Source organism: Empidonax traillii, unplaced genomic scaffold (assembly GCF_003031625.1).
Source record: "Empidonax traillii isolate 1590-97213 ecotype Southwest subspecies unplaced genomic scaffold, ASM303162v1 scaffold805:size286791, whole genome shotgun sequence".
NCBI lineage: Eukaryota > Metazoa > Chordata > Aves > Passeriformes > Tyrannidae > Empidonax > Empidonax traillii.
Window position 1 is genome coordinate 261147 of NW_020955998.1, and position 25645 is coordinate 286791.

The following is a 25645-nucleotide window of genomic DNA, read 5'->3' on the forward strand; positions in this document are numbered from 1 at the left end:
TCGTTCGCGAAGAGACTGGCCATCATCATTAACTTAACGAACCTCAAAATGCCCTTCGTGGCTCCATGGTGGGACTTGTATCACTGATGGACCTGCACAGCTGCTGGAGTTATTCCAAGGAGTCCTGGGTGTCATCCCTTTGGACTCCCAACAGGTAGCCCTGCCCAGCCTTTGGGAAGCCATCAGAGCATCACCCTCACCTGCAGCCATCTCCTGGGAGCTGCCCACGGGTGGACGACTGCACAGTGTGGTCAGTGTGACGTAAAAAACCTGGGAGAAAATGAGCTAATGGTGACTACTGTTCAAGATTTACAAGCTGATAGCTGGGGTGCAGCGTTCCCCGCCCTTTCTCTGTGTTTTATATTAAGTGTTATTGAGTCGAGCTAAACTGTCTGCAAATGCCATCAGGATGAGTCCAGTGAATTTCCTGTGGTCACGGCAGCTGCACTGTCACTCCTGGGGTCTCCCCCAGGAAAGGATTGCTGACTGACTAACTCTGGTAACAGTGTCAAACAAGCCTGTTTCCAGGAGCAGAATTCCATCCACAGTAAACATCCTTGAGCTGAGAACTAGCGTGAGGTGTTCTTTTTCAGCCTGCCAGCTTTCTCACCTCTCTCCCCTCCTCTTAAAGAGGCAAGCAAACCAAATGGTAGTGAGCTGCTAGAACACACCAATTTTTACAGAAAAAGTGGTGAACCCTATGGTATTCCAGGAAAGTGTTAAATTCCCAAGTTGCAGAGGCAGAATGCCTAACGGTGGTTAAGTCTCCTCAGAGCTATATTTTCAGACTCTGTAGGCACCTGTGAGCACTATTTATGCACCATCAATATTTCCAGCTCTTTATGTTTAGCATCCCACTATTTTCTTGAAAAACATTTCCTAAAAAAAAAAAAAAAAAAATCAAAAAAACTACACAAACAAACAAACAAACAAAACCACACACCCAAGCTATTGCAGAAAGGGAAGCAAATTTACAAAGAGAGTGCTAAAGTTTCTCTCCTTCATTTTGCTAATCCCTGGTCCAAAAACAACCGTGATGTGCTTCCTTTATGGAAATGGTTATTGATGTTCTTTTCAAGGGGTGTGTCATTTACTCTGCCTGAGTAGGAAGATGAAGAGCACAACACTGTCTTCCCCCTCTGTAGTGCTGCAGCCTTTGAAAACAGGCAAGAACAGTGAGAATTTCTTTCTTACTTCTGTGGGCTTCACCCACAGCCAAAAATGACAGCAGGTTCAAATACTCTCAAATAGAGGATGGTCTTCTACAAGTATTTCACCATTTCAGGAAGAAGATGAACAGCTAAAAAAAAAAAATAACTGGTCATAATTCAGTACTTACACAGGGTAACTTGAGGATCTCTAATCGTAGAACACTTGGTAGCTGAAGTTGTCAGACTTGATTCTGAAGTTGTACCTTCCCATCTTTCGCTGGTACTGGAAAATGAGAAGGCTCACAACTCCCAGCACAAACCCAACCACAGCGAGGGCAATGAGGATGATGTATCCAACTCCCATCCCAGCCTCCTTCTCTCTCTTCAAATCAGGTGCTGAAAAAAAACCAAAAAACAAACAAAAACCCCCCAAACAAACAAAGAAACAAAAAAACCCAAGAGGTGCAAGAAAAAAAGCTTTGAAATTCTTAAATATTTTACTGGGGCAAGAAATAAACTTTTCCTACAAATTAGCCAGCATGCCAGGACAGAACTGTGATGCAGAAGGGTATCAGCCTTTTGGGGAGGGTGATTCTCATGAAAATGTCATGAGGACAGTTCATGTTCTCCCTTGTGCATACAAGTGTAGATTCCCTGCAGATATAAGTGTGATTTTCAGTAAAATAGGAATTGAAGAATTAACACTGGGGACTTTTTGAAATGCTGCCTTTCTTTCAGAAGAACCTTAAAGGTGAAGCATTCTTTCATCTTAATCCTGCCTATGATCTGTGATTACTAAAACCCACTCGATTTGCTTTTATCACATATCACTTTAACCACAAAGTATTTAGGAAAGGATTCTCCACGTGTGCTGTGTCAATTCCTGTGTTGCCAACTGTCTCCCAAGGCACCACCAACCATCAACAGAATGTGTTCTCCTTGTTTCCATTTAGACACTTCCATATATTTGTCCAAATCTGCCAAAAGATACCCCTCTCCCTTTAACACTATGCCTCTCTTTGTGTCTGTACCTGTACTTACAGTTCACTCTTGTAAAGGATTGGTGCACCTACAAAAACATCTATTTGTGTGCTTACATTTTCAGGACAGCACTTACTTAGACAAGCACTTATGTGGTACCTGAGGTACACAGAAGGCAAATAAATACTACTGCATTCATGCCTGCAATTACAGGCAAGATTTTTGGCCAAAGGGCGCTGTTGGCAGCCACAGAGGTGTGCAGTGGCTGTGTCCAAGCTACATAACACCCAGGGTTTCATTCCAAAGGCAGGTCAAAGCAGTGCTGTATAATATATTCAGTCTTATTTCTGAATTTCAGTATGAAACACGGAAATAAAGAAGGAGATGCACAGTGGAAGTGGCAGCCTGTATCCAGACTCAGACAGAACAGGCCTTCCTGAGGACATGTAGCAGTGGCCTTTGCTGGGGGATGTGGCCAAGTGCAGGCAGAGCAGTGAAAGTTTTTCTGGTATTTTGCTGCACGAGTTACATCTGTTATTACCTGACATCTTAATTCGTGTTGTCTCCTTCAACACAGAGATGTAGATCACTGTCTAGGTCTATCCTCACACTTAAATGAGTTGTGAGTGTTCAAACTGGAAATAGGAGACAACATCCAGTAGTGCCACCTTTGCCAAGGAATCAGTGCAGTACAACCCAAATCAAGCTCCTCTCACCAGAGGCGATTTGGGGAAATGGCCATTTTTTCAGTATTAGAAAAGCATGGGAGTCTCCTGGGGAAAGGAGAGGGAGAGCTGCTTGTTGTAAGAGCTGCAGAACAAAACAAGCTGCATTAATTGCTAAGTTTTTTTTAAAAAAAGAACTGCTTCAGAAGTCAACACTGAAGGCTTATTCAATCAGACCAATATTTGCATGTAAAGGAAGAAAAATACAATATACCAAGTCAGAGTCCGTTTCTAGGTCCAAAAGAACATTGTGAACTCTCTATTCACAGCAGCCACATGTTAAAACTCTGATGCTGGCGAGCCCAAATATTCTCATAGAGTGTTTTAGATTAATCAGTTACGAATGCAAATGGCTAGAGGAGGCCTGGTGACTTGAAAACATTACAGACCACAGGTGCCCTTGAAAACATCACTCAGGTTAAATGCAGAAGAGGCAGGTGCATAACAAATTAGACCTCGCTTGTACATAATGCTGGTATTTGCTGTCTATTAACCTGTACTGCACCTCTCCCCCAATGTGCTGTGCATCAGCTGTGCTCTCTGCCACTTCCCCTCGTGGTGGCAAAGTCAGTGCCAGGGAAACACAAAGGGAACACAAGAACAAAATCTCTTACATCCTCTGATATTGGACTTCAGAGCTCAGTACAATTGCAGACTTACAGCAGCGCAAACACTTGGAAAACTGATTGCAATCTAAAAGATTGAAGCTGCTTTCACACTTCACAATTGAAATAGCTGTTTGATTTTGTGGTTGCTGCCCTGTGCAAACAGCTGCACAAAGCACTTTATCTTCCTTTCTGCATTCCCTTGACAACCTGACAGTCACTTCACCTCGGAGGGCACGGGGCTCTCCCCAGTGCCACGTGGCTTCAGCCAAGAACGCCTGATCCTCAGGAACAAATGCAGAGGGGCATGAAAACCTTGAATCACAGGTCTTCAGGTTCCTTTGCCAGTAAAAAATATCTTGAAATGATAGCTGTGGTGTGCCCCCTTTCTTTGCAAGCATCTGCTCAGAACTCACCAGCTGCTCTACACAGGGGTCCCCAGGACGTTCTGTGTGTGGCAACGACTTCTTCAGCCTTCAGGAACCCGAACCGTGGTGTGGCATCTCTGCAACAATCAATCCACACTCCAATAAGTAATGGGGCTTACTTAATCAAAAATACAAAGCCTTCTGATGAGCATGTGAAGGCCCAGTGCTCTTCTCACTCACTGGGGTTTTTGTTTCTTAATGTCGTGCTTCGTTTAACTGAAATTAGCACCAAAATGAAGTTCAAAGGAAATGGCATCAGTATGAAATCTGTAATTAGTCACACTGGAAAACACTGCTGTGACCAGACATTTCACACAGACAATGCCTTTCTTTTGGTTAACTTCCTGTTTGTTTTAGAGAAACCTTATGGGAGAATAAACTTATCACTATTTCCACATGCCAGGGTTTTTGCAAACATTTTTCTTGGGATGTTTCTACTGCCCATGGCAGGCACAGCAGATGCTAAAACCATCACCACCAAAAGCGGCAGCAACTTTCAGTCCCTGCCAAGCCATGTGTCATTCTGGAGCTGCACACAGCTTCAGTGACATGTGAATTAATAACCTGGGAACTACTGGTTTGAAAGCCCTGCCCTGTGAAATGTTGGGAAGCAGCTGCTTCAGCGCACTCATCCTCTGCACACTTCCTTGACAGCATTATTCACCTTGTTTGCCACCTTTTTGGTTTAAGTTGCAGCCTAAAGGTCTCTGATGGGAACAGAAGCATACTGGAGTTACTGAAAAAAATACTGTGGCTCTTCTGGAAGTGCACATAAAAGAGAGTCTACACAAGAATCTGTTCCCACCTGTTACACTGAAAATCCTCTACGATCCAATGCCAGAAACAGCGTCTTCATCTGGGTCAGCCCCCAGAAAAATTCCCGTCTGCCTATGACTTTGGCCTACCCTCAAATAGCTTTCCCAGCTGGGTGGATCCATTAGAGAACACGGTTATGTAGCTGCTCCCTGATGGCAGTGATTTTGTGGTTCCACATGGCCACAGAGCAGCCACGTTCCACCAGACACCTCTCCTCTTTCAAAGTCATGTTTCTTACTCATTTCTTACTACATTGCTCCCCAGGCTATTTCTTTTTACTCTAAACTCAAGGGCACCTCACTCTCTTCCACTGAGAAAACAAGGGGCAAAAAAAAAAAAGACTGAGTAAGAAGAAATAATACAACATGTAACTCTCAATTTTGTGGGTGAAGAGCTAAAGCAAACCTGACCTGAAGCAAGTCAGTGCTCTCCAGACTAACAGATCAGAGGATCAGATCCCAGACCCTGGGCACTTTCCCAGCCTTCTTACACTATTTCCAAATGTACCCTCTTGCTTCAGTTTTCCTTGATCTTTGCACCTCCTGCACCTCCCACTCCCTTCTGTGTAAAAGAAAAAGGTCACCCTGCCTGGAGGTGCCTAATGATTGTCTTCTCCACATCACAGTTTGGTCTCAGTCTAAGGTAATGAATTCACTGACTTTTCATGGGGGCAAATTTCGCATAGGAGAAAGCAAAATGTACATAGACATATAGATATATGTATAGATATATAGATATATAGATATATAGATATATAGATATATAGATATATAGATATATAGATATATTCCTCCTCAGCTGTGCAGGGCACAGTGAACTCAGGGAGGGCACCACCTCCTGCAAAGGAAGGTACAGTCTGGGGGCTGCTGAACCACTGATTTTCAGCATGTGTATTCATACTGAACTGCAAAAACTGGAGCCATCTCACCATGGTCAGTCTTGTTTCCTGTCCCTACTTTATTTATTTATTATTTATTTATTAAATCTGGAGGAAGCTTTCTACTTAGAGAAAGGAAACAAGTATCTGCTGGCAGCCATTTTTAATCTCTCAGGAAGAGATTGTTTGCTGTATAACGGGCTGAAACTGTGTTATCTGGAGCTAGAGGAAAGTGGTAAACAATGGAGGAGCACCAAACTTCTAATGAGAACATCCTTGATAGAAAATAAGCCAGGAAGGCTGGCAGAAGAAGAGAATTCCCAACTGTCTGCTATTAAGGGAAAAAAAAAAAAAACCATCAGCAAAACATATTTTTTTCTTATTTCTATGGTAGCAACACATTTTTAGATAACGCTGTGTATCACTTTCTTGGAAGTCAAAAGAAACAAAGCAATGCCTTGTAGCACAGACAATTAGAAACTGCGGTTCTTATCAGAACATTGCTTTGTTTATTGCTTTAAAAAGCAATCAGGCTTTAAAAAGCCCTAATAAATTCTATTGGAGTCACAGACCCAGAAACTTAATGCCACTGAGCTTCCTGTCGTGGCACCTAAAGTCTCAGCTGAAGCACCACATCTCTAGGGGAAAAGAAAAAGGACAGAAAACCTTCCTGAACCGATTTACTCTGATTTTTCCTGCTGACACTGCCAATATGGGTGCTCACTTTTTTTGTGTCACGTCCATCTGAGCTGACACTTTCCTGGACAGTCTAATTTTGTTGCCTTCCAGTCACCCCTACTCAGAGGAGGAAGGTCCAGTTCTCAGGTTCCCCAGTTCTGTGCAAGCTCCACGGTTTTAACCACGAGCAGGAGGAACAGGAAGAAAGGCAGACGCTTCCATATGGTTGTAGTCCTTCTCCACTCCCCTCTGCTCCTGGCAGAGAATAAAGGAAACTTCAAGAGCCATTTAAACCCTGTTTGGAAACATTACTCCTTCTATTCCATTGCAGGCAGCATAAAGCGCAGAGAAAAATATATTTTTTGGGGGGGAGAAAAATAGCAAAACGCTTACTGTCCTGCAGGTTCTTCCCGGTGTCTCCACACAGATGCGAATTCTGCCCTGTAAGTAAACCACAGAATTGTTGACAAAGGAAAAAAATTTTCATCTTAAACTGGGCTTTGCTTGAATTCCCATTCTCTAGCAGTGTGGTGTATGTATTTGGGATGGGACAGCTGAAAAGGAAGAGAGAGAAACCAGACATAGCAGATAGGGCTAGAGAAGGCGGGTTGTGCCTATAGCACATGATTTGGGTTGTAAGGCCTTTAATTCCTTTAGGAGGTCACAGCCAGACCCTTCATGAAGCAGTTCTGGCAGTGCAGCGATGATAAGGGGATGTTTGCTGCTTATTCTCACAGTAACCAAATAGAAGAAGAGATTTGAGAAGTGGTTGGAGGGTTGGAAAACAAGGGAAGGAGTAGCAGAAAGAAGAATCCAAACTTGGCTTCACCAAACACAGGCTGAAAAATCATCACGTTAAAAGGAGTCTGCTTTGTTGCTGAGCAAAAGGATTATTCTGTATTTTAAGATGGCAGGTGAGCCCAAGGAGTGTGACATTGGGGTGACATTAGTGATCCAGACAGGAACAAAGCCCCTCTTTTACCAGAGGCTGCATTAATATCACGTGTGAGGGATTAGCTAACCTATTTCTTCATTGATGAGAGTCACATGAGCTCTTGGTGAAGCTGAAACCACAGAGAAGTCTCTGAACCACAGAGAAATAGATAAAGCACACATTTTTCAAATGCTCTCTCACTGCTGACTGACAAAATCACCTTCAGGTCAAAAGTACAGCTCCTTGACAAAACTACAGGGAAGACAATGAAGCTCAAACAGCTATGACATGGCCCTTTTGAAAACTCTTTTCACACCTTCTATTCTTGTTCAAAGGTGTGACCAGTCCAAATGGAAAATGAACATGTATATGAATGACAAGAACACATATAAAAGACATTTAAAATGTAACACATGAGCAGTCAGTGCCAATGGAAGATCTAAGGCATGGCAGGTGCTATTTGTGAGTGGCATTGCTGTACCTGTTGCTGATGAAAACAAATGAGAGGGGATCCACTGAATTATTGGTTGGAGTTGCCCAGCAGTCAGTGAGAACCACCTTGAGCTTGCTGTCCCCTCTCTGGATCCCCACTTCGATCAGCACATCGTCACTGGCAGAGACACTGAAGTTTTTTGGTATTGGGGAGTTCCCAATAAACAGCTGCATTTCTGTTCTGAAGCCCCTGGATCCGTGCAAATCCTCAGAGATGGTGTAAAGTCTGAAAAATCAATGAGCCTCCTTTAAAGACCACAGATTTTACTGTCTGTTTCTGTAAGTCATAAATCAGTGGCTGCTTGTCCACCTCTTGAGCAAATAAATAGTGAAGAGTTATCTGCAGTCCAGGGTGTCAGGACACTGCTCAAAAGGAAAGGAGGAAAATGCATCCAGTTGGGAAGGCAGAGAGAATGGAAACACAAGCGGGAAAAGCCAAAGGGTGGAATGTCCCTGCAAAACAAACAGGGCAGAGAGAGAGGTTTGAGTGGAGCAGAAGGGGAACAAGACCACGAGTTCTCTGAAAGTTCAAAATAAGGGCAGTAAAAAGCTTAGTGTAGAAGAGAAGAGCCAGAAGAAATGATAAGGGACAAATCTGAACAGTAAGGGAGGGGCATGAGAAAATTACAGAGTTCAGAGAGAAGGAACCTGACAAAGAAAAGGAAAATACAATGTCTGGACAGGGTTAGGAAGCAGAAAGTGGATTTGGTGCCAATGGTTTAAGCAGGGTGGCAGGAAAGAGAGGGGAAGTGCATTTGTATGAAGGGAGGACATTCCCCATCAGGGCAAAGCTTGTGCTGCCGCATTTTCTGTGAGCATGGGCTTGATTTTCTGTCAAGGGTGGATTTGATTACATTTAACTTGAAGATGGGCCCTTCCATAAAAAAAACCCCATGATTTGCATTAGGTGTCTCCTCTTTTTCCAAGTTGACCAAATCAGGATTTGTGGGGGGTAAAAATTGCCATTCTCAGAACCCACAGAGGAGTCTGCAGGCCCACATCAGGTAAAAAGATTAGTGATTGATATGTTCCAAAGGCAGGAAATTGCTGCTATTGCTACAGGGGATTGCCCAGGAAGGCAAAGAGAAGTGAGGAATTCTGAATTCCTGAACCTGCACCAGTGGCTCCCAAAGGCTTATTTTCCTCACAGGCTTGTTGGTTGCTGGATCTAACGGCACATTAGGTGGAGCAGGAGAGAAGCACATAGCAGGAATCCCCTGAGCACAGGGCTCCCAGGATGGCAGGCTATTCAGCATTGCATGTACCTTCACTGGGTACAGCTGCAGCCCGTGAGGACCTTTCCAATGAAGCAGCGCTCAGCCACACAACAGCACTTCAAAGCAGAGGGAGTTGTTACTTACCCTTCTGCAGCTTACCCAGAGGAAGCCAAGACATAGTTTTGGAACACAGTGAATGGGACTGGCAAGTTTCAAGTGGTGGATTATTCCCTGAGCAGGAATGTCGTTCCGAAGGATGGTTTTCACCACAGTATTAGTCATGTTCTGCAACACAGGAGGAAAAAAAAAGCACAGCTTGTGAACATCAGTGTTTGTAGGGATGCAGCAGAGCTACAGGTTTACCAGTGTCAAATGCTTGGGTATTTTCCATTCTCCTGGCTACAGAAATCACACTAAACCTCAAATATCTCTGTTGCTCTACAGTGAGAGAATGAAAATCCTCAACTCTCCCTCACCTTCCTTCCTATCATGTCATAGAATCATAAAATCACAGAATGACCTGGGTTGGAAGGCACCCTAAAGATCATCCCATTCCAACCCCCTGCCATGGGCAGGCACTCCTTCCACTAGACCAGGTTGCTCAGAACTCGATTCAACTTGGCCTTAAGCACCTCCAGGGGTGGGACAATGATCATTCCTTAGCAATGATCATTGCTCCAGAAGGGAATTTCTGTACTTTGGCCTGGACTGAATGTAGCCTCTGGTTTGGGATCCAAGAAGATAGCCAGCCCTCTCTGTCCCCATGTAGCAATTGAGGTATTTGTCAAAATGAGACAATGAAATTTCTTCTCAGAAAATTCAGACAGTTGCAAAGGGAGCCTGGAGAGCCATGGGAAGTGACTCTCAGTTTGGAGAGACCCTCCCAAAGGAGGACAACAAAGTTGGTGAAGGACCTTGAGGCGAAGCTGTGTGAGGAGCAGCCAAGGGCACTTGGTCTGTTCAGCCTGGAGAAAAGGAGATTGAGGGGAGACTGTGGTGACCAGTGACAGGACCCAAGGGAATGGCCTTGAGGTATGTCAAGGGAGGTTTAGGTTGGATATTACGAAAAGGTTCTTTCCACCTAGGCTGGTTGGGCACCGAACAGGCTCCCCAGGGCAGTGGGCACAGCACCAAGGCTGACAGAGCACAAAAAGCATTTGGATGATGCTCTCAGGCACATGGTGTGACTCTTGGGAGGGTCCTGTGCAGGGCTAAGGGTTGGACTCAATGATCCTTGTGGTCACTTCCAACTCAGCATATTCTGTGATTCTCTGAGTTTTGCTGCCTGACCTCAAAGACTCCCCGTCTCTTTTGTGCTTGCCCCCCATCCCAAACAGAGAGGTAATTTCCCATCACAGGAAGGTGTATTCTATCTCCAAAGGAGTTTCTTTGCATTCCCTGGCTCAGAGGACTTACAGTCTCCACCTCGGTGCCGCAGTCGCTCCATCCTGCCTGCAGCACAGCGTGAGTGCCATTGCTCCTGCTCACGTTGCAGTGAGGCTCCCCCAGGTACAGGGAGGCTTCTGGGATGGACTCCTGCTGTAAAAACCTCTTCTGGATGGCCAGGATGATCTTCTCTATTCCACAGACCACGCTCACTGCGTCTTTAATGGAAGCCTCCTGGGCAGGTTTGGCAAGGGGGGCTGGAGATGCTTGAGGGGAAACATCAGGAGTTGACATGGGATCCTTGGTGAGAGGAGGCAGCACCATGCCTGGAGAACGTGGTGTCCTCCACAGCTTTGTGCTCAGCAGCAGAGAAGTCCAGTGAAGCAGGGGAAGAAGTTTGCAAAGACGTCACAGATAAAACTTGGTTGTGCACTGGTTTCTTATCTGTCACTGTTGCCTTCTGGCTGATAGGAAGTGCTGAAGGGTGCCAAAAAAATAAAGGTACTGTTGTAATTTACAGGCTTGGATTGATTTCATAAGGCAAAAGCAAACTCCAAGGAGGAAACCCAGAGTTACTGGCAGGAAACTAGCTTCTTTTTTTTTTTTTTTTTTTTTTTTTTTAACCTGCTCTACTTGCTTCCAAAGCTGCGGCTTTTTTTAAGAGCCCCAGAGACACATCCAGTGCCTGTCAGTAAAGCTCAAGTGCTTTATTTCCTGACAGCTGCAATAATTAGTGTGTAAAACATGTATATATAGCTTTTGGAAGATCAGTGTTTGCAAGAAATCCCCAACTGTTAGTAGCTCAACAAGTGTTCATATGTTTTTGCTGAGTACTGTAGGAGACTCCACAGTTCTGGGTGAGGTTATAAACAGGAGCAGAGTTTGTTAAAAAAAACCTTGCCCCATTTTTGACCAGTTGCTACCCAAAAAATACGACTTTGAGCACTTGGAAAACCCATTTTGGGGGAAGTGTTGGACAAACCTCATGTAGCAGACCCACACTGCACATTTGTGTCCTGAGAGAGAGTGGGGAGATGAACAAATGTGTTGGTAGCAACCTTTAATGGTTTCAGGAAGAAAGCAAGTGGAGAAAAAGAAGGAAAAAGGAAGCACAGGTTGAGATCAATATATCTATTTCCTTCTGGAACTTCCCAGCTTTCAGAAATGCCCCAAATGAAAAAGTTGCTGATTTGAGCAACAGGAGGAAGAAAAATAAAAGCCTGAGCTCTTTCAGAGCTGTATTTCCCAAAACCTTAATATGATCTTATTATCTTAGTTAAACAAAACTGAACTGGTTGGTATCAGCTGACAAACTGATGTGACTTCAGTGAAAGAGTTCCTTATCAATGTGGTTACAAAAGCAAATATAAACTGCTGAAGAACCCTAAGAGAATTTAGGAGCTTAAAGACCCATCAGACACCAGCTAACAAATGACTTGGGGAAGGAGAGAGAGCAGATGAATCAACTCATACCAAAAGGCAGTTTGTAATACCAATGTTTCCTTCCTTCTGCCATATAGAGGTCAAGCTACCTATCAGGTACTTTCTGTTACCTTCTCTGTTATCTCTTCTGTCCCCTCTGATACTAATGAACGTAACTAACAATATTGGCGATCCCATCTAATTTTTGTGGAAAATATGAGAAACAACTGTTGAAAGGACCTTGCAAACACAGCATTAAATACTCGTTAGTAAACTGTCATGACAGAGTATTGCATTCAGAAATACTTAAAGGGCTTTCCCCACCAGGATCCAGCTGAAAACAAAGAGGCAAAGCAATGCCTGGCAAAACGATGAGACCTGTGACAAGTGTGACCATGACCTAGCAAAGATCAGATCACTAAGCATTCAGTTAGCCACTAGGCAATGAATATCCTTTTTTGCCTTCACAGCTTCTTCCAGGCCTCTCTGGCTAAACATCCACGAATCCTTCCTTGCAGCTGCACTGGTAGGAGCCCAGCGTGTTACGGCACGAGGCATCCGGGGAGCAGTCGTCCTCTTTGCTGGTGCATTCATCATAATCTGTTGGGTGGCGCATTTAAGCAGGAGAAAGACAAAGCTGGAGGGTGCATAAACGAAAATCTGATGGTTCAGACACTGGGGAATAGTCAAATCACCAGGGTGTCACGATGAGGTCACACCTCTTAGGTGTGATACTCCACCCCTGTGTGTCAGGCAGCTGCTGGGTCTAGGAGAGGTGGGATACTGGAAGCACAGCCTAGAGGGAAAATTGCAAGGCACTGACAAATCCCCTCCAAGAGCTGGGCTGCCAGTGATGCTCAGCTGATGCTTAAATATAGACACACTGCTCCTGTCCTCCTAAACTGATCAGCAGCCCAAGGGGATGCTCCTAACCCTGAGGCTTCCTCAGTTGTTCCCCCATTTCCCACTCCTGAGGAGGTGGTTGGGAAATGCCCAGCATGAGTGAAGCAGGAGGGTTGTGTGGTTGGTCCAAACTGCAATCTGTTTGCTTTCCTAATTTTTACCTGGCCAAAATTTTCACTTTTGAAAGTCAAAATATGCTTTTACTTTCCTTTCTCTCCCCAAGGTCTGAAAATCAGACCAGATAAGGACATACCACCTTAGGTGGGACTCAGAAAGCAGAACCTGCTCTATGGGGACCTGTCCCTGCCACAAACCATTTGTTTTAGCACAGGTTCAAGGGGGACAGGTACTCTACAAGCCCCACCATGAGATAGTTGTGATCCTACTAATTAACACGATTTGTAACTTTCCAGATTTACAGCTGTGAGTGTAACAAGCAAAAAAGGACGCACAGGGCAGAGCATAAACCTGTTTCTGAAATAATTTTGCTTTAGATTCTAACTGACAATTTTAACAATATTCTTTGGACAAATGTCAAGGATGTTGTATTTGGTATTTTTTTCAGAGAGAACTTGTGAGCAGAATTCAGCGGCTGTTAGTCGGGAGACTAATGTTTCTTGTTACTTATTTAAGTTATATATAAAGGAAAAGAAGTTGTACCATCAGCCATCGTGCTGGTCTTGGCAAAGTGTGGGTTTTCACCTGAACTCCCAGTCCTCAAGTGTGTGAGGAAAACGTGCTCCCAGTGAAGAAGAATTCACTTCTTCATTTATTGCTTTCTTGGGGTTTCTATCACATGCAAAATTATCAGTGCAAAGCAGAGGGCAATGTGTTTCTCAGTTCTTTTAGACAGAGCTAGTTGTGGCTGTGTACGGGGATCCATTTCCACTGGTAGTTTATAAACTCCAAAATTTGTGACCACTGTATCTAGCACCCCCTTACCTTCTTCTCCATAAAACTGATTCTAGATATAGACAAAAAGACCAGTTGGTTTTGTCCTTTTGGATCAGTGACACCTCATTTCCTATGTCATGTATTCATGTTAACTGAAAAACCTTACTGGATGGATAAACAGGAGCAATACCAGGAGAGAGAAAGGCTTTTCATCCATCTGTTTTACATATACTTTCACTTCAAATGATACAGATTAATAACAGGCTTTATCATCTTCCTAGTTCTGAAGAACTCTCGGGATTCAAGCTGCTCCTTACCCTTTATGGAGAGGCTGCTCCTGTCAGCGGTGAAGTAGGAGCTGTGTTCCAAAGCATCCTGAAAAGTGGTGATGACACAGTGGACATCCACATCCTCTGCAACCACCAAAGTGAAACCCACCACCCTGCTGCCGTTGGTAATACTCGTTATCAGCACTTTAATCACACCAGCATCCACCTGCTGGAGAACATCGAGGGGTAGAGATTTATGTACCCGGAATAAAAACAAAATGCACGTGGAGTTAAATTTTGCACGGGGCAATTGAATTTTTAGGCTGTGTAGGCTCCCAGAAGAGCATTATGCATTTCAGTTGTGCTCCGTCCTCTGGAGGGAAGCAGCAGAAAACTGAACTTCTGCTTGATAACATTTTCATTCTACAGAAGCTGAAGGATGTGGTGTATATTTAACCATGAATAATAAACAAGCCAAGCAATTAAAATATCTCATCTGACATTTGGCACTGGTCCTCGCCTCTGGTAACAGAAAGGGAGGGAGGAGGCTGCAGGGGAGTTCCTGTGTTCTGCCTCTCAAAATGCCTCCAGGGAGAGGGGAAAATCCAAAATGAGGAAGAGCTGCCAAAGGAAGTGGAGATGCTCTTGACACTCCACGCTGCATATACCTCTCAGAGGGGTCCCAAAGCCTAGGCATATTACAACTTGCAGCAGACCACCCTCAAGCCTTTCTTCATATCTGATTTCTCACCAGATCCAAGCCAATAACATTCTTTTTAAATGCCCCCAGACCAGGGTAAAGAAAACAGAAAGGTGTTTCTTTTTTTTTTCATCAGCTCTGCCACGCAGTTGAACCTCCCAGTCTTCAATTTGATTTCAGAAATATTTCAATCAAATCTTCTGTGAGGAGTGTCGTATTTTTTCTGCAAATTCTGACTGTCATCAGGGCACACAGCCCTGACTCATGATCCTCCTGGAAAGCCCAGGAGCTGGGCTAGGAAATGGTTCTGCACTATTTTAAAAAGGAACAGTCAGACTCAAAGCATTGCAGCACCAAATCACCGCTGAATTTAGGTCAGTCTAGAGAAATCAATAAAATAAACACTCACAGTGTGCTCAGTCACCTTGGACTTCACTGGTGGCCTAAAAAAGAAAATGCCACCTTTTTCAGTGTGCAGTGAGCCTTAGTCATGACTTCAAAAGCTGCCTCCTTTGCCATGCTGGAGAGGAAGATGGGCTGCTCTCTGTGGCATGGGAAAGCACAGCCCTGTGTGAGGGTTTGCATCAACTTGGCTGCCCAGCCTGGCCACTGCCCAGCTCAGATGGAGCCCCCAACCCCTCTCAAAGAGCTAAACACACTGCAGCTCATGCTCAGCCTCTTCCCTTCCCATCCTCCAAGGCTGGATACCTCTGGAGGGCAGCCAACCAAGGGAACATCTCAGCCTCTGCACACAGGAGAGCACTCCATGGGACAGGGCACCCCGTCTAATGCAGGAGCCCAGGAGAGATGTACAACAGCATTTGCATTTCCAGCATCGTTCCCCTTCGCCTCCAGCACCAGCCATAGGAGAAGTAGACATAGCTCAGATGGCATCACCTCATGGGAGCAACACCAGATCAGACACAAGGCTGATGTTAATTCAGCTTTAGAGGACATTTTGAGGAAACATTGGACTCAGAAATGCAGACTGTTTCTGAGGAACTCGCTGTGAAGAGAAACTGGTAAACATCCACGAGTTCTCATCCCAGTCCTTCTCCTTTTCTTGCCCAGAAAAGGGGCCTGATAAGACAGCATTGGACTCCCTATCTGCACATCCCAAAGGAAAGCAGGGAACAACACAGATACACACAGAGGTTTGCATGCCATCTAACCACAGGCAGAGCACATATCTGAAGACCAGGTGCCTGGGTAAGCCCAGACTGTGTGATTTCATCCACCAATGTCCTGAATTTTTCCATTAGTATTGTATGTTTTCTTCTCTCCCTCTCTCCAGGAGATGCTCACTGATCCTCTGAGTTTCTTAATCTCCTTCCCAGTGCCTGGGAAGTCTTTTTACACTTATAGGTAGAAAGTACGGCATGAGTGGGACATAACTTTCAAGCCTGCATCAGGCAGTTAGGACAGGCTGTTCTGAGCTATCAGCATTAAAATTGCACTTAGAAACTGCTGTCAAGAGTGCAGGGGGACACTGTCCACAGCAAGACAGCAGCTCCCAGCAGCACAGGAAAGATAAATCCCGTGCTGACCCTATCAACCCTCCTGAGACTGGAATACACACAGCAGACACAAGCTTCAATTCAGGACACAGACAGATGGAAACAGCCAAAGAAACACTTACATTTTTGTGATTTCGCAGCATATTTGCTCTTTGCCTTCCCCCTCCAGTGGCTGTCAGGTTCCCTGGAGAGGAAGGCACAGAGCAGCAGGGCAACCTCACCATAAGGGCCAAGCGGCAGCACTTGGCCCAGGTGAGAGCTGACACTGCTGCCCTGTCAGGAGAGTCACTTCTTCCCCACACCTCACTTTTCTTTAGGTCCTCTCTGTAGGGTACATCACTCACTTCCCTCCCCTGGCTCAAATTTTCAGGGAATTAAGGGGTCAGGTGGTGGCTACACTGCAGCCATCTCCAACAGCTTTTTCCTCCACGTAACTTCTGCAGGGAGTATCTGGAGCAGGGGGGTTGGGCTTCAGCCATGACTTTAGGGCAGAGATCGTGCCAGTGGTGTAATGATCAGGGGTGCCAGCAGTGACTCCTGCCAGGGAAAGCCTCGGGAAGAGGCAAGGCAGGAGTCAGTGCTGGGAGCCAACAGTTTCTCTTGCACCCACGCACAGAGCTGATGCATTTTCTTCTGGGTTGTCCCAGGTGATAACAGCTTTTTGCACACCTCTGTGCCCTGCCTGCTGTGCATTACCCAGCCTTGACTTGTCCATTATCCATTATCCAGCCCTGGAGATGGCCCTCAATTTTCATCTGTCATGATTTTCGTCTAATTGAATACAAACACCTGTGACATCCTCTTAGCCCACCCTGATTTCATCCTCTTTCCTTATCCATCCTGAACATTTTATTTTTTCAGTTCTTCTTTTTTCACAGAATGAATCACAGAATCATTTCGGTTCAAAAAGAGCTCCAAGACTGAGTCCAACCTTTGATCAATCCCCACCTTGTCAACTAGACCAGATCACTGAGTGCCACGTCCAGTTTCTTGAACATCTCCAGGAATGGCAATTCCATCATCTCCCTGGGCAGCCCCTTTCAATGCTTAACAGCCTTTTCAGTGAACAAATTCTTCCCGATGTCCAGCTTGAACCTGGCACAGCTTGAGGACATTTCCATTTGTCTTATCAGTGTGTCCTGGGAGCAGAGCCTGACTTCCACCAGGACACAACCTCCTTTGAAGGAGCTGTAGAGAGTGAGAAGATCCCCCCCGAGCTTCCTTTTCTCCAGGCTAAACACCCCCAGCTGCCTCAGCCTCTCCTCATATGACTCGCTCTCTAGAGTTTGTTTTGTTTCTGCCCTTATTCTTTTTTTTTTTTCCTCTCGCAGCCCGAAGTGTCAGGGGACATTCACTGTACTTGTATTTAGCCACTAGGTGACACTACAAAACCCTTTATGCAAAAGGCTTCAGGATTTCACAACAGGTACCACACCCCGAGTTATCAAAACAATGCTTGATGAAGGAGGGCTAGAAGAAAAGGGGGGAAAAAGAGAACTTTTTGGAAAGAAACATTCAGTATATAATACCCTTGAGTACGGGGGTTTCTTATAAGGCAAATTATCTGTGAGTCTGTCATTGTATCCACAATTTCTGTAGCACACAAGGGAAACCTGAGCAGTGGCACAGCAGGAGAAATCAGAATGCCAGAAGAGTCACAAGAAAGGGAGAGAACATGAGCAAAATCAACATCAGCTCCCTTTCTCAGGCAAGAAAAACAGGAGGCAGGTAAAGTCCATTTTCAGGGCCAGGTGGAAGCCACACTAAACCCAATTTAACAGGAAGGAAAAGGCTAATATTTGGGGTTTTTTTTTTAGGAAAAGGGAAGTGTCAGACCCAGGCAGCCAGGCTCACCCCATGGATGGCTGTGGCATGTTTGGTGGGTTTTCTGGGAGCACCCATCCATAGGTCCAGGGAAAATGTCAGCAGCCACTCAGGAATTCAATGCATCTCAGAGAATGTATTCTCAATTCAAACCTTTTGTTTTTCCTGATCCATTTTCTTGAGGACAAGCCCTAGTGCCGTGATATTCTTCTTGGCTGTTTCCAAAGACAGGCTGAGCACACCCCAAGAAGACTAAAACACTCTTTCACCCCCAGCTATGTTGTTTTTCAGTTGCATTGCAAGGAGGATGGCGAAACTACCCTGGGCAATGACAGTGCAAGTTGTCCCATCAAGTTTTCACCTCCTTCTGATCTACACATTATTTAAAGGATGTTATTTCCATTTGCGGTGCTGCCAATTTAACCACATGGCACTTAAGTGCCGGGGCTGAAGAACATTATACACATTAGGATTTATAAATCCTCTGAATTGTAGATAGTGATTCCAAAGAGGTTTTAAAAACATCTCTGGCAAAGTGTATTTAATTGGAACATGATAGTGCTTTTAAAACCTGTAGAACTTTCCTAACTCACTTTAAAGGATCCATTTCTGGTCCTCATAACCTGAAAAGAAAATCTGCAGATCTTTCTGGTCTCCTAAACGTCACTTTCCTTGGCTTCTAAAAACGTAACATGTTTAATATTATTTTGCTGTGATATTATTTTGCCATGATATTTTTTGCCATATCCAGTAGCTGTGCAACTACAGACTATACAGACTGGCTCAGAGGTGGGAAGGAATCAGCACTGACATGTCTCACCAGCTGATCCACAAAACTGGAGCGCTGGAAAAAGGAATTAGTTCCTTATAATCACAAGCGGTCATTTTCTGCCTGAAAACTTGAGAACCAGGTAAAACTGACTCAAAACTTACTTTTGTTCCTTTGTGCTATCGTTTTATGATTTTTCCAAGCATACTTGTAAGCTGTGATTTTCTGGATTAAAGCATCTGACTGAATAAGGAAAATATATAAATTTTAGTGTGTTTCAACACTGCGCTGTTCTGTATTAGCCCTGGGGCAGAACGTGATGCTGAAAGAGAGTGAGGTCAGTGGAGAATTGCTCCCTTTTCACTTTGCTAATCACGTCACTCTGGTTTTGTCACTGCTTTCCTGATGTGACAGCTCGGGGCCAGAGCCGCTCCACCAAAGCTGTGCTGCGCTAACACATCCAGAGAGGTGCGAGCCAGCAACCACTGCTGGGACGCTGATTTGATATCCAAGAAGACAACACCACGCACAGATAAATGGATCACCCTTCTCCCTCCCTGCAGTTGTCTCTGACCCCACGCTGGCCTGACCTCTGCCCCAACACGCGCTGCTGTCGGTGCACCCGCTGCGTTCAGCTGCGTTTCAGTGCCAGGCTGTGACTCCGCACACGGGGAATTTAGGGAGGCCTCAGCAGGGTTTGAAATTCATACAATCATCAGCAGTGGATTTGTCATCACAGTTATCAAGGCCTCTGAATAAACAGACAGTAAAGGGGAGATAAGGAAGGCAATAAAGCAGTGCAGCATAACCAGCGGGTTTTCCAGGTGCGTCTGAGCGAGCACCAAAGGAACAAAACTTCTGATGAATTCACTCCAAAATTAGAAGAGTGATACTGTCAAAGGCAATGCCTGAGAGTTCTGAGAGTGTTAAATGTGCGGCGGATATCACGGTGTGCTTTGATATCCTGCACTCTAATCAGAAGTGAGGGCAGAGGTGACGTGACAAGAAACCACTCCCTTTCCAGATCCGGGGCCACAGAAACAAGGACGATTATAGGAACTGTCAGCCTTGAGGTACTATGACAAAAGGTAATAGCAATCATACAGTTAATTAATCTAGTGCTGTGCAGGGCAAAGATAGCAGAGCTCTTTGCAAGTTCCATTAACTTTTCACCACACCCCTGGAGGAAATCAATAATCCAGTGCAACTGGGTACGAGAAGCAGAGGACATGGAGGCACCAGAGAACCCCTAAATCCTCATCTCCCTCTAAAACACAGATCTACACTCACCCTGCAGTCTCAGACCGTCGAGGGAACTCAGATCTCACAGCTGTGCCCAGGGGCACACACGAGCCTTCATGGGAGAAAGACCATACACGTGGTTTCTTTTAGACAGGTAACAGCTCACATCCTTATAAAACACTTACTTCATCAACAAAGAGCTGTGCAAAGGCTTGATATTCCTCACTGCTGGTATTGCTAAAGCCTGGGGAGTATTCCACGTTTGTTATCCGAACTGTGCCACTAAGCTTTTGGACAGCTGCAAAGTAAGAAAAAAAAAAAGACAGCTTAAATTCATGTTCTGTGGACTGTAGCCCATGGACAAGGGTATGACAGTCTGCAGCATTCCTGGCCACCTGGATACCTGTATGCATCAACTCATAACAGTAGAAAGCCTGAAAGGTATCCAAACCCCCGAAAGTCTATATATAAGTCATCCAGCACCTTAGTCTGCCCTGTCTGAGCCCCAGATGACTCTCAAGAAGGTCACTGACCTCCTGTAAGTCCTATATCTGCCAGCTCTGTCTGGGATGCTCGGCTAGCTGTCCCACCAATCCCTCCAGAGTGCAAACCACTGCAGCACCAAGGTCCTCCCTGCAGCCTCAGAGGAAGGCTGGGCAGCTGCCTGAGGCTGGACATCCGCACTTTGGACAGCTGTGGTGGGATAAGATGAATCCCAACAGGGTGTATTCTTTCCCCCTGAAGCCACATCACATTAAGGCAGCCTCAAACATTTGAGGTCATTTCCTGATATCATTGGCTTTCCCAGTACCTCTGAGTTTGGCATTGTTACTACAGATACTGGAGGTGATCAGAGGTCAGATAAAAGGGCTCCTCAAGACATGGCTTTGTACTCTTGGCATCCTTTTAGTGTCTTGCCAGGCAAGCTGACTGCCGTCACTCAATACTGTGACCACTGCCAGCAGCTCTTCTTCCCTCTGCCTCCCAGCTGCTGACAGGTCATCACCCCTGACACACCAAGATCTAATGTTACAATGGTTTATACAAACAAGGGAGAGTCTTCACCAAAAACCTCAGGAATTCTATTATCTGGTTCAGTTTAAGGTCGTTTGTGAATCAAGTTACAAGTCTTTACTTCCTGGTGCAGCAGCTCGCTTTGCTCCCTGCACACACCCGTCTGCATTCCCACAGCATGTAAGGCACCAGGTTCCAGCTCTGTCAGATTCCTATACTGAGTTTTATGTTTTTATATCCCATATATTTTTGAAACAGCAAGAACTGTAAAGCAGGGCTCTGCATAAACTCTGTGGGCCACTTTGCAGCAAAGCTGGTTCTAGTCACACTGGGAAAACAATCATTTGAACTGGGATGGGAAAATTGGAGAAAAAAAGAAATAGTAATCAAGTAAAGCTTTGCAGGGGAGAGGAGAAATGCCTGCTTGAAGTGAGCCACTGAAGGAGGGATCCTTTGTCCCAGCATACTTCTGATGCTGAAGGAATCCCCTCCACCAGCAGTCTGATCCAAGATTTTGGGCTTGCTTTTCGCTATGGCTTGTGTCCTGTCAGGTGAGCATAGGTGTCTGAGGGGTGAATCACATTCTTTTATCTCAGGAGAGAGGGGAAAATGTCCTGAACAATTCTCAAATGAAAAAAAAAAATAAAAATCAGTATTTAAAAGACATGACAGAGTATAAAGAGTTGGCTGAGGTTGAGCCTCCAGATCAGAGATGATGCCACAAGGAGGAGCTACATATTAAACTCCACCAGATATGGATTTTTGCCCTCTAAATTCCTGCCCCGGGCTAGTGAGGTGCCACCGTGGTGGTTCTTGCTCTTGTTCCTCAGGCATTATCCCTTCACAAGCTTCATTCCCAGCAAAGGCACTTGGCTGAGTATTTGATTCTTCAGGAAAAAAACCCAAAAACCAAAAACCAAAAAAACAAAACAAAAAAACCCCCCCCCACACACACACACAAAAAAAAAAAAAAAAAAAAAAAACAAACCAAAAAAAAACCAGGTTTTTTTATAAACTGAACTTGCATAGAATTCTTCAATTTCTTTTCCAGCTGAAAGAAAATTACCTCTACTTTTTTGTCAGTTAAAACTAGCTATTTTGGTGTTTAAGAAAGGAATGAGGGAGAACCAGAAGCGGGTCTGGATGAGTGGAGGCCACCAGAAAAAGGAGATCATAGGGGAGGGAGAGAGCAAAGAGCAGAGGGGAGCATGTTTTGGGATCAGAAAGATGAGGAGGGCTTGGAGAGAGAATAAAGACAAGCAGAAAGAAATCTGAAATAACTACTGAATAGCAACACACTATAGAAGAAAATACATTTAGTGATGGGCAGAGACAGCAGCATTCCTACCCCAAACAAAGCTGTAATTTTAAAGACCAAATCTGACTGTAACTTCGAAATATGATTCAGCCCCGATCAACAGAAAAATCCCCTAATTAGCAGCAACACATCTGCCCAAACCCAAACAGATTAAGCCCTCCTCGGCAGCCTTGTTATTCTCAATTACAGCTCTTGAAAAAACGTCTCACAGGTTTCCAGGCAGCTCCTGCCTCACAGGGGATTTGTGGGGGACTCTGACTCATCATCCTCTGGTGAGAGGAATAGGAAGGCAGGTCGTTTTCCTCCCTGGCTCTCAAAGTTAACTCTGTAGGCAGCTGCTGCTGCAGCTCCCTGGTGCCAGAGGATGCAGGAGAAACCAAGATGTGTGGGAGAAGGACAAGCAGCAAATGCTGGGATGAGCCACGTTTGGTGCATCCCGAGTGCTTCCTCCTATTTGTGCTTCCTCCTCTATTATGTGTTTCTCCTCTATTATGTGTTTCCTCCTCTTTGGGATGAAGCAGCGTAACACGGATAAAACCAACTGCCAAGTTGCCAGGAAGAGAAATCATTGTGGCCAGCTGATTTAGGGGGAAAAAAAAGTGCCAACTCCTGCAGGAAAACAATTTTGACACCGAGAAACCAGTTTCAGACGCCTCCACCCCAGAGCTCTGATTCCAGCTGTGCATCTTTGCCGACTCTGAGTGAGGCTTTGCTCCTCGCCCAGCCGAATTACCGTGGGTGTCAATCCCCACCCTACTCACTGTTTCTTGTTTCAGGAGCCATTGTTTCAGACAGAGGATCCACCATCTCACCTGCAACACAAGGATCACCTTTAAATGGGACCTCAGAATGGAAGAGGAGGCACCAGGGTCTGACCTGCAAATGGCACCAAGGCTCCTCAGCCACTTGTCAGGACAGTGCAGAGACAGGTCTTGGCTATTCATTAACATCCTGTAGCTTATACGGTTTTTATGGAGGTGAATCTGCCTTGTGACTACACAAAGAGGGTCTCCTCTTCTGGTTGCTGGGCCATGGACCATTAGAGTGAGAGGAAATTAGCCACAGGCACACCAAAAGAGGAAAAATTAGTCCTTGTTGCTCATCAGTCAGTTATTTCAGAGAGATTTCATCTGAAGATATATATATATATATATATAAGGTTCAAAGACAGATCAGATACAGTCTTTCAGCCAGAGACTGCAAAGGTGCAGTTACATGAACAGATGCCATAAAAGCAGAGGTAAAACCCCTCAAATTATTCCAACGTTTCATGGCAAAGAAAAACCACGTGTCAGTCTTTTTCTCACCCTCACAGTTCCTTCCAGGTCTGGATGGATTGGTATCCATGGTTGTCTTGCATCTGCACATGTAGGAGCCCATCAGACTGATACACTCTGCAAACACAGAGCAGTCGTTCTCGGTGTGAGAAGCACATTCATCCCAGTCTGTAGACCAAAACAGGAACATGGGTCAGAAAACCTCCCTTCTGGCTGCATTAAGACAGAAATAACCATGAAGTAGTCCTTCTTCAGTTTATTACTGTGGTCTTCCTTTTCCATCATTTATCTGTCAGCCAAGCTGAGTGATGCAACATACTGTTGGCGTGGTTATTCTCTCAGATATAAATGTTTTGTTCTTGTACTCTGAAAAATATTTTCTCTGTGCAAAGAGTTTTTTAGTAATTATTTTTAGAGGTAAAAACTTACTTGAAATTAAAAAAAAAAAACCACTGTGGGTGTGTGCTATAGCCATATCAAAAGCACACACTATCCCAAGTTCTGTGTACAGTACCTCCAGATACATCAGGAAATTAATAGATCTGTTACTACTAGCTACTAGTGGATAGAACATTAAATAGAGACTTAATCGAAATAATCTTTCACTTCAAACAAAAAGTAAATGCAAGTAACTCCCACGGAAAGCACTCTTCCATTCTTAACAAAGGAAGACCTAAGGGCAAAATCTCTTTTTGTACAAGATTTCTTCTCAAATGTAATGCTGTAAAACTGTGACCCCCTTTCTGGTAGTCTCAAAAAATGGTTTCTGGTTCACCAATGCACGAATATGCTCTAAGGGTGTCCCTTATGCCTGGTTTAAGCTGCTGTGAATCAGTTAAAGATGCTTCTTTCATGCAATTATAGACCGATTTATATCTGGAGTCTTGTGTCGCCTCTCATACCCTGTTCCAGCAAGCCTGCAAAGGCTGAGTTAGTGCCTTGAACATGAATAATGTCAGAGAATCCCACATGAACCCTCCCTGTGTGCGCTCCCCTCATGGATACACCTTCCCTGCCTCAGGGCTGTGAGAGAGGGAGAGCAGCAAACCAGACTGAAAACTGTGTCTTGGGACAAATAATTCTAATCAGAGGCAGAAGATTGTTTTGAACAACATATTAGCATAAATGCTTGTTCTGCAAACAGGCAGAGATTAATGACTGTGATTATTTCTCCTAAACAAAAGAATGCCCCATTCTGTGTGCATGCCCATACATGAATTCTTCTTTCTGCTTGCAGACAGCCTTCCCCCTTTACTTCCTTCCAGCTAATACTTCAATCCTTTTTCCTTCCTTTGTCATTAGCTAATTGTTGTGTCTATGATAGCCTCCATTAGACATCTTTGTGTGCCTGTGGCCAGCATCTGCTTATTATATCACAGCCTAAGCCACTTAGAGGAAATGCACAAAAGTGCAGGATTGACTAAACACCAGCTATGAAAGTGCTCTCATTAATTCCTTACTGTGCTGTGGAGTAATTTTGACTCCTGATGGCTTCACACACCATCTGAGAGACGATCCCGTGCTAATTGACAAATAACTCACATTCACTGCCTCCATTGTCTCTGAGGGTTTCCTTCCTCCTCACTTAGCACGGCTTTTTAAGCAAATTCCTTCACCTCTGATGGCCACACTCAGTCATGCATCAGGCCAAAACACTTATGTCCTCCCCTCAGTGCTCACTGGCACTTGTACATCACTCGTGTATTTACATGCACACACACACACACACACACACTGCACTTTTTTCCTCTGTAACCATCACATCTCAGCCAAGGTGTGCCCTGAGCTCTCTTTCTGCTCTCTTGGCATCTCTCTGGCCTTTCACGTTTGGCACTTCCCTACACACACCCCCCTCAACCAACAGTCCTACCCTGAAAATTATAAAAAAAACCCACCTTGGTGTTCACTCTGATTACCCATTATACTTGTAAGGGACACATGTAGTGGGCAGAAATCTGTGAAATTCCTTGCCTAATGATGTTGCAGATGCTAAAGATCTGCATCATTTTGTTGCAGTTAGGCCAGGGTTTAGAAAGGCCCCTGCCAGGAACAAGTCCGGGCTTGTCAGAGCTACATCGGGACTGGTTAAACATTAAGGCTATGCTGACCAAGAAGGAACAATAAGCAAGGCAGCCCCCGGGGACAAGACAAATCTACAACTAGAGATAAGGTGTAATCCGGTGGTGGGATTTAGTTAAACGGTGTT

At 44.8% G+C, this 25645-nt stretch overlaps 1 protein-coding gene across 1 annotated transcript in view; it reads right to left on the reverse strand.

The window, feature by feature from the left end:
• The window catches only part of UMODL1 (uromodulin like 1), a gene marked incomplete at its 5' end in the record, with an annotated part of 24969 nt that extends 1362 nt beyond the window's left edge, over window positions 1-23607 (reverse strand). The window contains 15 exon segments of the mRNA XM_027901691.1: window positions 1340-1547; window positions 3879-3967; window positions 6476-6516; window positions 6655-6738; window positions 6740-6815; window positions 7677-7913; window positions 9049-9093; window positions 9095-9189; window positions 10321-10617; window positions 10619-10767; window positions 12175-12312; window positions 13827-14041; window positions 20017-20128; window positions 22924-22974; window positions 23470-23607. Coding sequence (XP_027757492.1) covers window positions 1360-1547; window positions 3879-3967; window positions 6476-6516; window positions 6655-6738; window positions 6740-6815; window positions 7677-7913; window positions 9049-9093; window positions 9095-9189; window positions 10321-10617; window positions 10619-10767; window positions 12175-12312; window positions 13827-14041; window positions 20017-20128; window positions 22924-22974; window positions 23470-23607 — 1955 coding nt within the window.
• Between the last annotated feature and the right edge of the window lie 2038 nt (window positions 23608-25645).